The sequence below is a fragment of the Patiria miniata genome, unplaced genomic scaffold, assembly GCF_015706575.1.
Source record: "Patiria miniata isolate m_02_andy unplaced genomic scaffold, ASM1570657v1 HiC_scaffold_4, whole genome shotgun sequence".
NCBI lineage: Eukaryota > Metazoa > Echinodermata > Asteroidea > Valvatida > Asterinidae > Patiria > Patiria miniata.
The window spans coordinates 10,233,117-10,249,292 of NW_024037071.1; the positions used below are offsets into that span (position 1 = coordinate 10,233,117).

Genomic DNA, 16,176 nt, shown 5'->3' on the forward strand with positions numbered 1-16,176 from the left:
TTTTTTTTTTTTTTAATTTAATTCAAGTCATTGACGGACATTTGTTCTTGCACATGCATCCTCCAATTTGGATCCCCTAAAGATGTGCAGGAGTTAAAACACATTTTATTCCCTAATAATAACAACATGTTTGTGACAAGTTTCTCTGTTTTTTTTAATAAAAAAAAAAAAACTTTAGAATCATTACAGGTTTATAGATCTACATCACCATTTTAAAAGAAAATGAATATTTTCTGTACACAGACCTGTTTGAGAGCCCAGCGCATCAATTCACACAAACCAATGCGATATGCTGTGACGTCTCAAGACCCGTAACCATGCCGACCAAATTCCATTAGTCTCCTCCTTATGAGGACATTCTTCACATAATCGCCCAAAATCTGACCACATTTTCTGAATCATATTCCAGAAAAAAAAAAAACCAAGAGTTGAACATAGTGCTTCGCGGCTCCAACCCCCCACCCTCCCTCCGACACTCCCAAATATCACACAGTCGAGACTTTATTGGGGGTTCGTTAGGAGGAATACCAATAGCCAGGAGTCTGAAAATTGAGGCAAAACTATCAGCCCCGCAGGTTACAGATTGGCAATCATTGGCATAATGGGTCCCCGGTGGTGCTTCCAATAAACTGTTTTGACACATTGAACTTGCCGCCGATGTCTCCGATAGTACACATGTAGGTGCGTACATAGTGCAGACGCAAAACGTGGTAAACTTTTTACTTGGTTGCAACATGGTACCAGAACCAATATTTTGACATGGAAATGTTGTTTTCTCGCTCTCTTTCTCTCTTGAGTTTAAATATCTTCATTTTCTGAGCAAACATGTGAGGTGTTCTGGCAAAATGAGATGGAACTTGGCATAGGCCGTTGAAGGGAAAGATGCACACACAAAATTAATGAGGGTGATTTTTGTCCTGATTTTCAGATTTATTGATATTTGTAAGCTTTGATATGTCTACATATTTTATAGAAATGGTATTAAAATGTAGAATAAAGTGTTTTGTAGGAAACAAACAATTGGCATCTTTCATTTTGATGACTACAAAAACTTGTAACTTGTCAATAAATTCGAACTTTAAACAGCCATAACTTGTCAACATAATGTCCAATTGAAGTGCAACAAACAATAGAGCCTATTATAGGGATCATTGTCCTCTGAATCCTGTTTAAAAAAATCCTGCTGGTGGGTTTTAAAGGATATGGAGGGTGAGGATGAACCCTAATCCTTCAAAATCAACCAGGTGGTTTTGGAGGATTTGGAGGATTGAGGGCAAATGCAGTAATTTAGTCTCGGCTGAGTTTTGAGGATTGAGGCTGAATATCTGTATGAACAAGAGGAGGATTTTGGAGGATTGAGGATAAATGCTTTTGAGAGGTAAGGCTGTTCGAGGATTTTGAAAGATTGAGGCAGTGTGCATCCTTCATTTGAAAATAAGTGCAACGTTGTGAAGAATTTTGGAGGGTTGAGGATGGTTCCTAGCAAAAATGGCCAGGGTGAGGATTAAGTTCTTCAACATTTTATAAGAACCATTCTATTTTGTCTTTCAAAAATTGTACAGTGTTCAAATACATCTACCTAACTTTAAATTCCAACAGGAATATCTTCAAATTTGATTTTAACATAGGGTATATGAAGCGTGTACAGCGGTATATAGTGTATTTTGGTGTAAGGACTATCTGTCAATAATACCTGATCTATTTGGGGACACACTAACCCCTGTTTAACTTGTTTGGATGCCCTCATCTATACATAGCTCCAGGGCAACTCCCTGCCATCAGTATTTGTGGACAAATCAGGCCGCGGTGTGTCTAATTGTCGGCCCGCTTTGTATCCAAGCGAGGCACTACAAGCGCTCAGTGGGTCTTTCAAGTGTTGATACAGAAAACACTGAAACAATTGCCCGGCAATTGTGGCCTTGTCCCCGCGCTGCACTTAAGACCTTTCCAAAAGCAAAACTAATCAAAAACTAAGGGAGTCTTAATCGGGCTCACCGTAGGTTCAATCAAGGGTAGTTCTTAGGGGCCCGGGGCAGTCAGAGTGGTGTGAAACCACCACCAATAGTGCCCCTATCTGGTACCCTAGCTCCATGGGGGGATTGCCCTTTTGTAATGGGGGTTAATACGGCCCAGGCTGGGGACCGTTGATCCGATTAGTGCCGGCTATTATTTTTAGCAGGGAGCTATGCGGCGGTTTGGCTGTAACGCTCTGCCAGGAATGCGGCGACAATGTCGGGCCGTCCACGCAAGTTGGGAGACACGCAATTGGGAAGAATTTGTGTCACGCTTGGAACAATTGTTTCCTTATTTGGCAGCTACATACCTTACATTTCCCAGAATTACAGGATGGGTCTAGGAAAATTGTTTCTTAATCCCCTGACTGCATGAATGATTTTAATATAATTTTAGATCCAATTTCAAAGTACATTTTTTTTATCTGGCTAAGGGTCAACTTTGAACAATGAAATTTTTGGGGACAAGCCTAGCACAGACTTTAAAAATAAAAAAATATGCTTTGTTTGTTTTTCATGGAAGCTGTAAGCTGTAAAAAATAATAAACATGGAAACAGCTCAATCAGCAATGTTTTGGCGCTGAATAGAAAAAAATGCAGGCAGTCCCCAGTGAATTGAGCTTTGAAATTTGGAGTTTAGCACAGTTCTTTCTTTCTATTTAAGTTAGCACTGATTCTTAAATTTGTCATATACGACAAGGTCAAGAAATATTTTTGGTTTGAAGTTCCAAAAGATCTGATGGAGATATTGAATGTGGGTTAAGACCTAACCCCCACCCCGACAATATTAAGTTGACTAAAGATTCAGTCTGTAGCAGGATTTGAGCCTGCCACCTCCGATATATAGGCAGATATAACAGACATAAAGATGATTTGTTTAATACAGTTGGCTTGGTCGTCACATTTAGGTGGATTAATCAAAAGGCTGCCCCCCCCCCCCTTGCAAAACACTTGGCCAACTTCCCATGGCCAAGGTGCCAGAAGTTGGGGCTTCTAATCTCCAACGATTGCCCTCACCTGTGGCAATCAATTTAGAGGCGAATTAATTGCCCAGTTCCCCCGTCCACCTCCCCTCCCCTCCCCTATCATGACCCCAGAACTTAACGACACAAGTATAGGAGACAGAATCATAGCTGACGACACTCCAAGCCTTTAGCAGTGTGATAAGATTTGATGTGGCGTCAGCATGTTCCTTCCTCCTAACCGTGACTCAGACCCTGCACTCTGGAGATGCGCTCCTACATCCATGTATCTTAATTAAACAGCATCCTCTGCCTACTTTCTATCCACTTGCACATCCCCTTAAAAAGTTCTAAAATAAAAGCCAGAATTAAAATAACAAACAAGTTGAGAGAGATTTTCATATTTCTGTTTAAATAGTTGTGCCATTGAATTGGCTCTATAGAAGTAAGGCCCGATCAGTGTCATTTGCTGTGGCTCTTTCAGAGGTACCTGTAGTTTGCTTGTCGAGACGTTGAACGAATTGCACATATGCAACTTTTTTATGAAGGGCTTGTACTTTGACTGTCAATACTGTGAATTTGCAGTGAAGTTGCAGAGGCAGCATGAGTACATGCACCGTAAGTTGAGCACTGGAAATGTAGTCCGGGGATCAAGGTTCCAATCCTTGTCCAATTAACTTTTCCTGACTTTAAAAAAAAGAATTATAATTCTTGTTTACTGACATCTGTTCTTCTTCCTTTCTATTGTTTTTTGATAAAATCTTCTGTCAGTACCTTATATGCTGCGTTCCAGTCGCGTCGTGTTTATCGTGTTCACCGTGAACTACTCCTGGTTCACGGTGGGTTGTATTCCAATGCTACTCACCAGCACGCACCCGCACAGCCCTTCATGAATGTCATGCACATTGACACAGCCGCACAAGCTACCGTTATTTTTGTCAATTCGTGAACTAGTCTGGTTCCCAGACCCAAAGATTCAGACTTCGGGGGAAATTGTCAGGTCAGGGAACCAACCTAGTGGTGAACTCGAGAAGAAAATTACGCCTCCACTCATGAGTTCACCACTAGTGAATACGAGTTACCAGGCGATAAGAACGCGCCAATGCGACTAGTGAACACGTGAACACGTTGAACACGTTGAACACGACGCGATTGGAATGCAGCATTATATTGTTGTTGTGCCCCATTAACTCCAGTGATGAAGCATCACTTACCTGTGAACTTTTGACCCAGCTAATGACCTCTGCCCTGTATGTGTCTGTTTGTTTGTGGCTTTCATCTGATTCGGGCAGTCAGACAGACAAAAACAAATTCCCTGCAATCGGTATCACCCTGGTTTTTTTTTTTATATATATGTGGGAGGTATTCCTCATCAGGTCATGGTTAGGTCGCACTCCAGAGAGGGAGAGGGAAAGAAAGGCATTCCCCTCCTGCCGTCAAACTTGGCAAACAAATGCCAATGACACGTCATTGTGGGGCAGTATGGAAGCCCCAGACAATGACCAAATAGTTGGGGACAATTGCAGTTGATACAGGCCCCTAAAGATTGACGTATGTCATACTTTTGTGGGAGTACGCGCAGCCACAACAGGGGACAAGCGACATTCTGTACATTCCAGTCTGTATTGTGTCCCACCCAAACTTTTGTCCGACCTCCTTTTTGTCTGTTTTGTGTTAGAAAAAATTTACGGCAATATATACAGTAGTTAAAGTGATACCATTAAATAAAAGTTGTTCCTTTATGCTGAGAAGTTCCCTCTCATATATTTTTTCCTCAAAATGCCAGGCATAATTTTGGGTCATAAATCAAACTTGAGTAAGTCCTTTTCAGAAATCCTTTGTGGAAATTCCTTTCATAAAGTTACAGTTGCATGTATTGAGCTGGGGTTGTTAACCTATTTTGCTTGTTAGAGCTTCCAAACTTTTCTTTTTCGAGGCGAAATACATGTCAAGTAGAATGAAAAGTACAATGAAAAGTACATACGCATTGAGTCTGACTTTTACGGACTTTTACATGTTTCATGTACAAAAAATGTATGTGTGTATTCTGACCGTAATCTTGGAAATTTTTTTTTTACAATGTCATGTTTGTACTGAAGGCAATCAGGTTGGTGTAGTGGTACTTTCCTTGTCTCCCACCGCTGTGACCCGGGTTCGAATCCCGCCTGGGCCAATATGTGGATTGGGTTATCAGTCCCTGCCTGATTCCGTGGGTTTTCTCCAGAATATTCTTCTGGGGTTTTCATCCCACCTCTAAAACTGTAATTGCTTCTCATTGTCTGTTATCTACAAGTTTCTTCAAGCTTGCGAGCTACAGTGCCTAGGGCGCATTTCCGTCTGTCGCATCATCTGTCACACTTTAAAATGCTCATAAACATGAACTTTTTGGGGGGTTTTCAATGTAGCCTAGTTTTCATTTTGAAAATTCTCACAAATGGCACTCAAAGCTTTTCATTGTCTGAGAAGTTACATGTACTAAGTAATTTGTAAAGTTAATTGGTTACAGGTACCCGATCCCATAATCTGGAACCGGTTCCTGACAACAGCGGTTGGGTACTCGGGTACCGTTCCGATGCACACCCTTATGCATCATATTGTCTGCCTTAGACCAGTTATAACAAAGCCACAAGGAAAATTACTTATCATGCAAGTTGAAAATGTTCGCAGTGACAGCAGACTTAGTGACATCGTCTGAAAAGATCAGCAGACACAATATAAATGACAGCAAAATAAACACAACAGCAATATACAGTAACAATTACAAGTTTATTTTAATATGAATTATTAGAAAGAAGGTCTAAAACACAGTTATGGATGCTCAGCACATTTTTATAATGGACTGGACCACCCCCCCCCCCCCCCCCCCCTTATGTCAAACAAGGTCCAAACCTCCTCTTCTCAAATTTGCCATCCATGCAGCTGGTCAGTCGGTCAGCCCCTTTCAGTGACATGTCCTGGGTTCGCCCCTGGGCAAAGTCCCAACATACTGCGTGAGTAAACCCACTCACTCAAACCCCAATTTCTCCTATTAATTCAGAGCAGTCCCTGATTTGTCGATTGTCGTTTTCTCCGACAGCCAATCACTGCAAGCCTCCTTCCATCTGCTTGGCCCGGAGCCAAAAACTGTGCATGGAAACTCAAGTGACAATCATTTGGCTCTGAACAGGTGATAGAGGGGTGAGGACCCAATCGATTTCCGGCAGTTTTTACATGTACTATTAGGTTGTCGTTTCCCCCCTTTTTTTATCAGCCTTACCCTGGGCACTAGGCCTTCACTTCTGTTAAAATTATGTCTTTCCTTTCTTTTTTTCAGTCTGCTACATTGCATAATACAAAAGGTACATGCAAACATACATACGTTGATTTGAAATATCGAATATTCAGTGTTGTTTTCTAATTCATTCTTATGTTTAGCTTCCTACTGGACGGCCTGATGCTGCAAATTAAAAAATCCCGGTGGGGGGGGGGGGGCCTGGACCTCTTTTGACGTTAGAGGCCATTCTTTTTCATAATGAATTTATTAAGATTTCATAAATCCCAAGGGTTACGGGTATTAGAATCGAAACACAAAATACTCATCTACTTTCCTTTTCAAAAAATTCTCTGTATTTATTATGTGGTGAATTTTTTGGCTGTATTCTCTATCCACACTGTGTATCTTTGGTGTGTCTTCTAGGACCCTGTGCATTTCTTGAAAGTCAAGAAATTGCTAAAAAATAAATCACTTTGCAGGCATGCAACTTTTCCTCAGATCAGCTGATTTCCTCTTTTTTTACTTCACATGTGTGCCATTGAAAATAGAAAAACACTGTACAAAGTCTGGGAAAAATTTCAATTTCCTTTTTTTTTTGTGATTTCCCAGTTGCATGCCTGACTTTGAAAATGAGAGCATTTCACTAACCCCCATAGTCCCTTGGCATTTTTGCCGGGAACCTCCAAGAATCCAGCAAATTCCTGAACTCTGAAGGAAATGTACATCACCTTCCTGCATGTACTTACATGTAAACTATAAACGGGCTTCAAGACCGGACCTGTCTAGTGTTCAGTTAATGTGGCAGGGCTTATCTTCCTGCATCCTGCCATTTCCTCCAAAAACCCACCTCGATTTTGAAGGATTTTGGAGGGTTAGTGAACTTACAAAATGAAATGACAGAAATTGATTTCACTAACTGGAAATATCAAGTCTGTATTATGAGGATGTGAGAAAAGTGGCTATACGTGTACTTGACACACAGAACTTGGCCTAATGCCAAAATGGCACTCAAGCAGTTTTGTCCACTTAGCAATTAGCCATTATCCCACAGCACACAAGTACAAGTAGCTGTTTGCTTAAATTTGCAATCCTGAAAGCCCCCCCCCCCCCCAACAGTCTCTGTCGGTTCCGGTCGCGGGTGTCCGAAAATAACGATGGACCCAGGATGTAAACAGTACAGAGGCCAAGAGAAATGACTTAATCTCTCTCCTTTGCTCGTTTGGGTCTCCGCTTTTGTCTCGGTGGTGGAGCCTGAGCACATACACTGCACCATCCATCTTTGCGGGCCCGGGCGCGGTGAGAGCGTTCGATATCCAGGGATGCCTTGTTCACTGGGCGTCTGGCAACAACATCGGATGCTTTTCAATTTGTCTTCTGGCTGCCGATGGTCATCCTTCAGACCTGTTTTTTTTTTTCCCCGTCTTCTGTTTTAATTCACTCACTTGTTGTGCTCAAGATTTGGTGAAACATTTAAAGGGATCTTTGTTATTCCTGTTAATGATGGGGTGATCATTAAGTTTATACATTTACTGTGGCGACACTGAAAAGTTAAACATGGTTTTTATTGTTTCCAAAGAAAAACATGAAGACAGATTTACAAGTGTATGTTTCAATCCTAAACTCTTTGAGATGGGGGCAAAATGCCAGTTCGTTGTACACTGCTGGTCAGTAAGGACTTTTTCCTTAACTTCATGTAAAATAAAGCTTTGAACTGTTTATGGATCTTTGATTCTTTTCCTTACAAAACAGCTGCAAAAATGTATACATACATGGGACAAGGCTGCAAAGGATCTTCCAGATAGTCTCTATGATAGGGAAAAAACAGCTTACTCTAACTATCTAAAAAATAGGGACCCAACTGTGTCTGAGATAATTAATAACCCATCTGATTGCAGCGATTCGTGACCACTTAACAAAAGCCGGAAAAACAGGAAATCTCTGGCATTTATTATATAGGTCATCAATAATTTATCTCCCAACTAACTGACCTTTTTCCGTTCACTCGAACAGTCTTGAGTAAGAACAAGTCTTGTATAAAAAAAAATTGCTACAAGTGTGCATTCTGTTTTTGTTTCTAACTGTTGGGTCTTGTGGCCAGCCACAACATTAAATGGGTTAACCCACCCTGATACAGCACATTCCAGACTGTCGGCTGGGTAGGGGCTATATTTACCTGAGCGGATTCTCACCAGTACTACCCGATCTTCGTTACTAATGAAAAAAATCTAGTCCTGCCTGTGCTGTGGCGACCTCATCAGGGCTTGTCAAATTTTGACTGACTGCATCGGTGCGTGGGACTGCAGAGTTGCGGTTCTTTTTATAAAGTTGATTGATGTTTTTGCTGGCTACTACCACCTGGTCTGAGGAAATCCTATCCGCTGTGTTTATTTAAAACGGACACTGAGTAATGTCTTCCATATATTGATCTTCACAATGTCATGACAGCGTTGAGCTACAAGTGTAGAAAGACCATGCAGCAAGGTAAAATCCAGAAAGAAACCATTTGGCACAGAAAAAATATTCCCAGCAAGAAGTTTGAAGTAGATTTTTTTTACCAAAGGATATGAGTGGTATCTGTAAGAGGCATCTGGTTTTATTGTTTTCCTTTCTTAAAACCATTCTTATAAATATTGTTTGTTTTTATGGAAGGCTCAGGATGGCATAGCCTTCATATTGTCAGTTGAGCGGTGCACTTTGTGCATTAAACTTGACCAGCTCTCTCCCAAAGGTCAGTTTATCTAATGTGTCAGTCCCCTGGGCTTCAGAAAGAAAGCATCATTGACTTCATTATATGGCCCCTGCTAAGGCAGACCAGTCCGCCAGCCAGCCAGAAAACTAGCTGGAAAGCCAGCCAGTCTGGGAGCCGGGGAGTCGGCCAGTCAGTCAGCCAACAAGACATACAGCTAATAAGACAGTCAGATTGCTAGCCAGCCAGCAAGCAGGCCACCCAGTCAGCCGACTAGTAAGCAGGCTAACCAGCCAGCCAGCCATCTAGACAGCACCAGCTGGCCACTCAGCCACCCAACCAAACTTGCCATCTAGCCAGCCATCCAGCCAGCAAGCTAGCTTAGCAGCCAGCTAGCCAGCCGAACAGCCAGCCAGCCAAACAGCCAGCCAACCATCCTGTCCGACAGCCTTTTAACCAGCAAGCTAGCCAACAAGCCAACCATCCATCTAGACAGCATCCGCTAGCCAGCATCAGCTAGCCACCAAGCCAACCAGCCCTCCTCCCAGACAGTCAGCCGAACAGCCAGCCAAACAGCCAGCTAAACAGCCAACCAACCACCCTGCCAGCCAGCTAACCAGCCATCTTCCACCCATTCAGACAGCCATTTAGCTGGCCATTTAGCCGGCCATTTAGCCAGACAGTTAGCCAGCCAGCCAGCCAGCCGCCCACTGACCCACCCACACAAGTTCGGGAATTGGGGACCCTATTGTCCTCTATTGTTCAACATCCCCTATTGAATGCAGAAACAAACTCAACTCACCCACCCACTATGCCATTCACCCATGCAAGTGTGTATTTGCCTGCAATCGGGGACCCCTATTGTCCCTCTTTTGTTTGTACCTTAACTTTTAAGGAAGACCTCCCATATGTTTTGTGCACATCGCCAAATTGGGGACCCTATTGTCCTCTATTGTTCAACGTCCCCTATTGAATGCAGAAACAAACTCATCCACCCACTAAGCCATCCACCCATGCAAGTGTTTATTTGCCTGCAATCGGGCACCCCCTATTGTCCCTCTTTTGTTTGTGCTCTAACTTTTTAGGAAGACCTCCCATATGTTTTGTACACATTGCCAAATTGGGGACCCTTCGGGAAGTGGGGACCCTATTGTCCTCTATTGTTCAACGTCCCCTATTGCATGCAGAAACAAACTCACCCACCCATCCACCCAGCAACCCATCTAACCATCCAGTCAGCCATCCCTTCCGCCCTACCTGAGTCTCACTGAAATACCTCCACACAGATGATGGAAAATCTCACTGCATCACTCCACATATAGCTCATCCACCTCTCCCTCTCTTTCATCCCTCTTCCCGCCTCCCGCGTTGCTAAGTACCGCCAAGGTGTCTGCAATTGATTTCCTGTGGCATCAAAGTCCGATGTAAAAACGGAACACCACAGCACCTGAAAATTTAATACCGGCAACAACTCTGGCCAGGTTTCTCGCCGTGGCTTCCCTGATCGATCGCAACAACGCTTCTTTTCACTCTTTCTTCCTCCTCTCTTTCATGATTGAGAAATAAAGGAAGCAAACTTTAATAAGACTTTATTGGAGAACCTCAGGTGATGTCTTTAAAGCCGTGTGCTGCACTCGAGCGGACAGCAGAGCCGAGCTATTCTGAAGGCGGATTGGTTTTATTAAGAATGGAGTGAAACATTAACCGGTTGAATTTGAGCTGACAGCGCTGGCTAGAGCAGAATCTGTGTCACTGCTCTCATCAACACCATTTATGCGGCTCTGGTTTGGGATTTTTTTTTTTCTTGAGAGTATTTTGCTGGTTGAGTTTTATTAGCTCTTGAGCTCGAATGTTAACCCCTGTGCTGGAATGCGACATCCAGGGGTGCATTTTCTTTTCAGTTTGGTCTAGATAAATCAGCTTTCAATTTGATTGGTTGGAATTTCTGTAGTCCTCTTTTTTTTTCATTGGGTGTAAGTTAAGACGAAGACTTTGTGTTCAGTTGCAAATTTGATGTGTGGCATAAATAGTCGGTGTCTTATCCGCTTGTGAACTGGAATACGAACCAGTTCATAAAATATTTGGTGTACATGTTCACATTTTAAATTGTATGCAAATGTATGCAAATACGGATGAATATCCAAATTGTGCTCAACAACCTTTTTGCTTTTTTTTCCTTGGCTATTTTTTTGTTTTGTTTTTGTTTTTGCTTAGTCTGGATTCGTTTTGCCCCTCATAGACAGAATCATTTTTGCCACCTGATGCGAAAAATCCATCAAGGTTGGAATTTCATTTGGAACTTCTGATTTGATTTTACCTTTTTTTGCAAGGTGTTTCTTGCAAGTTTGTTCTGAAAGAAAATGCTTAAGATTTCAAAATTGAAACTGAAAATGCTTTTAGAATACTTCACTGCAAGTTTGATTGATTTCAGTCAGCTTGGAATCAGTTCTGGTTTTCTACAGATGCAAAACAAAAAGTAAAGTATATTTGGACATCAAAGAGAAATCTGTTTGAATTAACATGGACACCTCTGTTCTCCTTTTCCCCGTTTTTTTCTGCAGAGCTCAAACGTGCCCAAGAAGGAGGAAAAATTCAAGAATTATGTCCGTTCAGCATTCCACATTTCAGAAGCAAAGGTTTGTAGTAAAATAATGGGTAATGGGTAATGTTCATTCTGTGTGCACTTCACATAGCCATCTCATTTGCCAAGACTTTCAGATGATGTATGTTTATTCCCATCAAGATCTTTTATCTGTCCTGCTCACTGTCCATTGAGGGCGGTCATTCTCATCATGATCGTTTATCTGTTCTGCTCCATATCCAGGACACTCTTCTCATAAAATTGGTGTAAAATTAATATTCCACTGGTTTCCTGCCTCATGGACTGTTTACCTATAAGACTTCATCCATGCACCAGGGAAAGGTTGGGTTTGGATATGGGTCAAAGCACTAAGCACAGTCAGTACCTAGCAAGAGGTAGCACGATGTATACACAAGTAATGGATAAGTGAATACATGCAGGTTTTCAAGTATTCCTACTTTTTCCTAGTTTTTATTTTTACCTTACTCCTACTTTTCACACTTTTTTATTTCAAATTCCTGCTTTTTCCTACTTTTTGTCCCACAACTCCGAAAAAACAAAATCTCATTCAATGTTTTTCATAACAGTGTTAAACCCAGTCATAGACCTATGCAAATCACACAATGCAAAACGAACAAACAAAATCTCATTGAATGTTTTTCATAACAGTGTTAAACACAGTCATAGGCCTAGGTATGTAAATCACACAATGAAAAATGAACAAATGAAATCTCATTGAATGGTTTTCATAACAGTGTTACACACTGTCATATGTAAGTCACACAATGAAAGGCTTGGGCGCAGGAGTACTGCAACTGTACTTCCAAGAGCTTAGTTGAGGATGGAGCGCAAGTGGTGTGAGTACAGAACATGCCAAATGAGGCTAATGATGCTGTGGATATGGGGGAGTATCAACGAAAACTACTCCTGACTGCAAAGGTCCTACTTTTATCCTGATTTTGTCATCCCAAGTCCTATGTTTGTCCTGTTCTGGGTTTTTTTTGTTGTTGTTTTTTAATCCTAGGCCAACTGTTCGATTTGTTCACCTGGGTGTGCTTGCAAGCCTATACATGTCATTGGCCATTAAAACCAGCTCATACACAGGCTAATGGAATGCAAATACATTATAAACCAACTGTAGGTTTTAATTATGTATTTAACAAAAAACAAATGTCTGCACACGTAGTGTGGTTGTCAAGAGAATCCTTATTGTTCTAGATCTACATTTCAAAGGCCAACCGTATGTATCATTGACATTTCATGTGGGATTATGCACATTCTGCAGCTGTTCATTTCAAAGCCAAAACCTCTTCGGTCAATACACATACACCCACTGCGTAGTTAACTATTCTTATTGAAATTAATAACTAGCTAGTGGCTTCCATTTCCAAGAGTGGTAAGGACAAGCCAGGCCATAAATTACAATTAGATCCGTAACTGTTTGATGTGCCGAACGCTGCAATCTTGAGTCACACATTTACGCGGAAATTGATGACGACGATGTTATTACGATGCTAGTCAAGAGAGAGGGGATGTAAATCGCTTTATTTTTCTTCATATTTTGGTTGTTCCGTTTACTTTTCTTTCTCTTTTTTTATTTATCCAGAAGTGATTTCTTTATTTTTTTCTTTTCTGTTTAAGTAAAGGCCTTTGGTAGTCCCTCTTTTCAGAATTTATGTTCTGTTTGCAACAAAACTCTGGGCTGGTAAAAAAGGAATCATTAAATTTTTTTTTTTTTTTAGTTTATATTCCTGCAAGATTCTGTTTCATCTTTTCAACCCCTGCAACATCACCCCCCCCCCTTTTTTTAAAGTTCATTTACGTGAAAAGCCTCCCTTACAGTTGCACGTTAAGGTTTGGTAGTTAAATCTAAAACGCTTATTCTGGGTTGTGAGAAAGAGTTCTAATGTGTGTGCGAGTGTTTGGGTGCGATTAAAACCATGACAGAATACTTAACATCTACGAAAATCACATTTAAGAAGAGCAGAAGATTGTCCATGAGGTCTGGCCATGAGCATGGGTACAAGTGGTGGTGTGCATTTACGGGTTGTACGGGGACCGGGTACCGTATTAAAGTAAAACATGGGTACTCGGTTACCCGTAAAAGATTGTCCTATCAAAACTGAAGGTGTCTGAAGGGCTTTGTAGCTTTTACAATGTATAACTGCAACTTTCGCGAGCGTCATCTGCCGCGTGTTAAAATGCACATTAACTTGAAATCTGTTTTGATTTAAAAAATTCCCCACAAATGGCATTCAAAACCTGTCTTTTTCATTGTCTAGAAGTAATTTTTACAGTAGGCTACGGGTACACGATCCCATAATCTGGAACCTGACATCAGTGGTCGGGGACCTGTACTTGAGTACCCGGTTCTGATTTACACCTCTAGGTACAAATTTAAGTTGTACCTCAGTTCTAGTTGGGATGTATACATCTAGGGAGAGGGGAGTACCTGAAATCAGGCCCTGAGTAATGCGTTCAGTGTTGTCTCTCAATTTTAGCTGCGGTTATGAGTTCAAGGTTGTTTACAAGTTTTGGCCCCGAATTTCGGTAAAAGATATTCCCTTAAGTCTAGTCCTTAGTACATGTACAATGTATGTGTAAAATGATGTCCGTGGGTTCTTGCGATAAGTATGGGCACAAGGTTGGCTCCCAGTTCTGGTTCGAGTATGAGTTCAGGGTAGTCTGAACACAGACTCAAAAAGGTGGGCCATATGGCGGGCCATGTACAGTCTGATAACAGCCAGCGCATGGATTGTTAGATTGACCTATGACGTAGGGGTCAAACTAGTTTAAATATCTACATGCGTACCAATAGGGCTCTGCATTAAGCATGCATCCATGACGTATGATTGTGCAGGCGAAGTAGGCCAGTCAAACTAGGGCTCTGTGTTGAGCATGACGTATGATTGTACAGGCAAAGTAGGCCAATCAAACTAAAGGGGAGGCGGCACAGCCAAGGCGTGTAGCAACCAGTAAGATATCAGAAACTTAAGGCCATTGCCTGTCCTCATATACACCTGTGTTATGAGTTCAGGTGTCTGGTCTTGAGTTCAAGGTTGTAACTTCTTGAGAGTGTGTATACATACAACTTCACATTTGTGAGTTCCAAATGGCATTTTTGTCGTTGAGCATGTGTTGGTAAGTTTGTGAGTAAAATGAAGAATTCTAAAAACTGAATGCTTGGTGGAAAAAAACATACATTTTACTTTTTTTCAGTTTGATGGATGATTGTGACCAATCATACACCCACAAATAGCTACAGGCAGTTATGAATTATGCAAAAGAAATGTGACTTTATTTTTTTTCTAGAAAAGAATAAAAGTGACAGTCACATCTTTCAATGAATCCAAGCTGGCCATCACTCACCGAGGTCAACATTTGTTTTTACTTTTCTCAGAAGCTGCAAGATCTCTGGGGCTGGTTCCGAGCTTCCCTCCAGAAGTGAATCAAGCTGACTTGCTCCACCTGGGTCCCCCATGTTTCGATCCATCTTTATGCACTCAGCCGCTAACAACACTCACGGTTAGTCACGGCCAGAATGCTTCCTCCCTTGTCAAAACTCCTTAAGCCCACAACCCCCCGAACGAAGAACATTCTTTTCTGTATGTGTTATTTTTTTCTTCTTCTTTATCTTCTTTTTATACAACTTGATTTTGCAAGCAAGAAAAAAACCCACAAGTTTGAGGAAATTATTTGCATTGGTATAGAAGCCCCAAAATGTGGGAAACATTTTTGGTTTGTTTCAAACTATAATAGAGATTTAAAGGCAAGTAATTATTATAATTAAAAGATTATCAAGAATATGAGAAATTGTCAGAAGTGCGGATATTTTTTTTATACTTAAAGATCGAGAGAACTTATTTACCACAGATCTTTATTGTGATAGTGCCTTTAAGCAATTTTGTATGTATTGATGATAAATTCAAAGAAGTGATAAACTTCTGTTTACGAGTTCATAGGTTGAAAAAGAAAAAAATAATGACTGGCAGAAATTTTGGCTGAGCAGCGTACTGAAAATATTGTTCAATATTATCTCCTCACAAAAACTTTGAACTTAAGCGACTACTATGACATTCGATCTACAACTTTGTACGGTTAAAAGAATATATTGGCTGGGTGACATCTCCTAAAAGTTATATAAAAGCCTAATGTTTTGTATTCATACGCATCAGTAACATGAATTATGTTCCCATAAAGCCTCAGTTATGTCGAGTTCTTTCCGTAACTGAATGTTTAAAAATTGCCAAGATATTTTAAGTGTTGAAATGTCAGTAAAAGTACCAGAAAAGTACATGTATTGTCCGTTGAAATAAACCATTATCATTTTGCATTGAATTCGATACTGTGGTATCCTTTGTCTTTATTTCTACCTGCAAAAAGTTCGTCATTTCAAATGTAAAAGATTGGTTAATTATAACTAAAACAAACCCTGCAATTGTGAATGTTTGTGAGGTTTTTGTTGTTGAAGGGAAAACTATAGAGAAATGTTAGTTTGAATGATGGAGTTCAGTTGTTTGACTATTTTATCAGACTGGTTGTTTAAACGATTGATTGATTGATAAATAGATTAATTAACTGCTTGCATTGATTTCAATTGATTTTATTGATTTTCTTTGGAGTTATATAATGAATAATTAATTGAACAATCGACTTCATGATAACTTGAGTGATTGTGAATA

General features: G+C 40.9%; 1 protein-coding gene across 1 annotated transcript in view; it reads left to right on the plus strand.

The window, feature by feature from the left end:
* LOC119739794 (nucleoplasmin-like protein ANO39) overlaps positions 1 to 15,837 on the plus strand; it is an 86,012-nt gene extending 70,175 nt beyond the window's left edge. The window contains exons 11-12 of the mRNA XM_038214868.1: positions 11,475 to 11,549; positions 14,895 to 15,837. Coding sequence (XP_038070796.1) covers positions 11,475 to 11,549; positions 14,895 to 14,942 — 123 coding nt within the window. The 3' untranslated portion in view covers positions 14,943 to 15,837. The remainder of the gene's footprint in view (positions 1 to 11,474; positions 11,550 to 14,894) is intronic.
* The last annotated feature ends 339 nt before the right edge of the window (positions 15,838 to 16,176 follow it).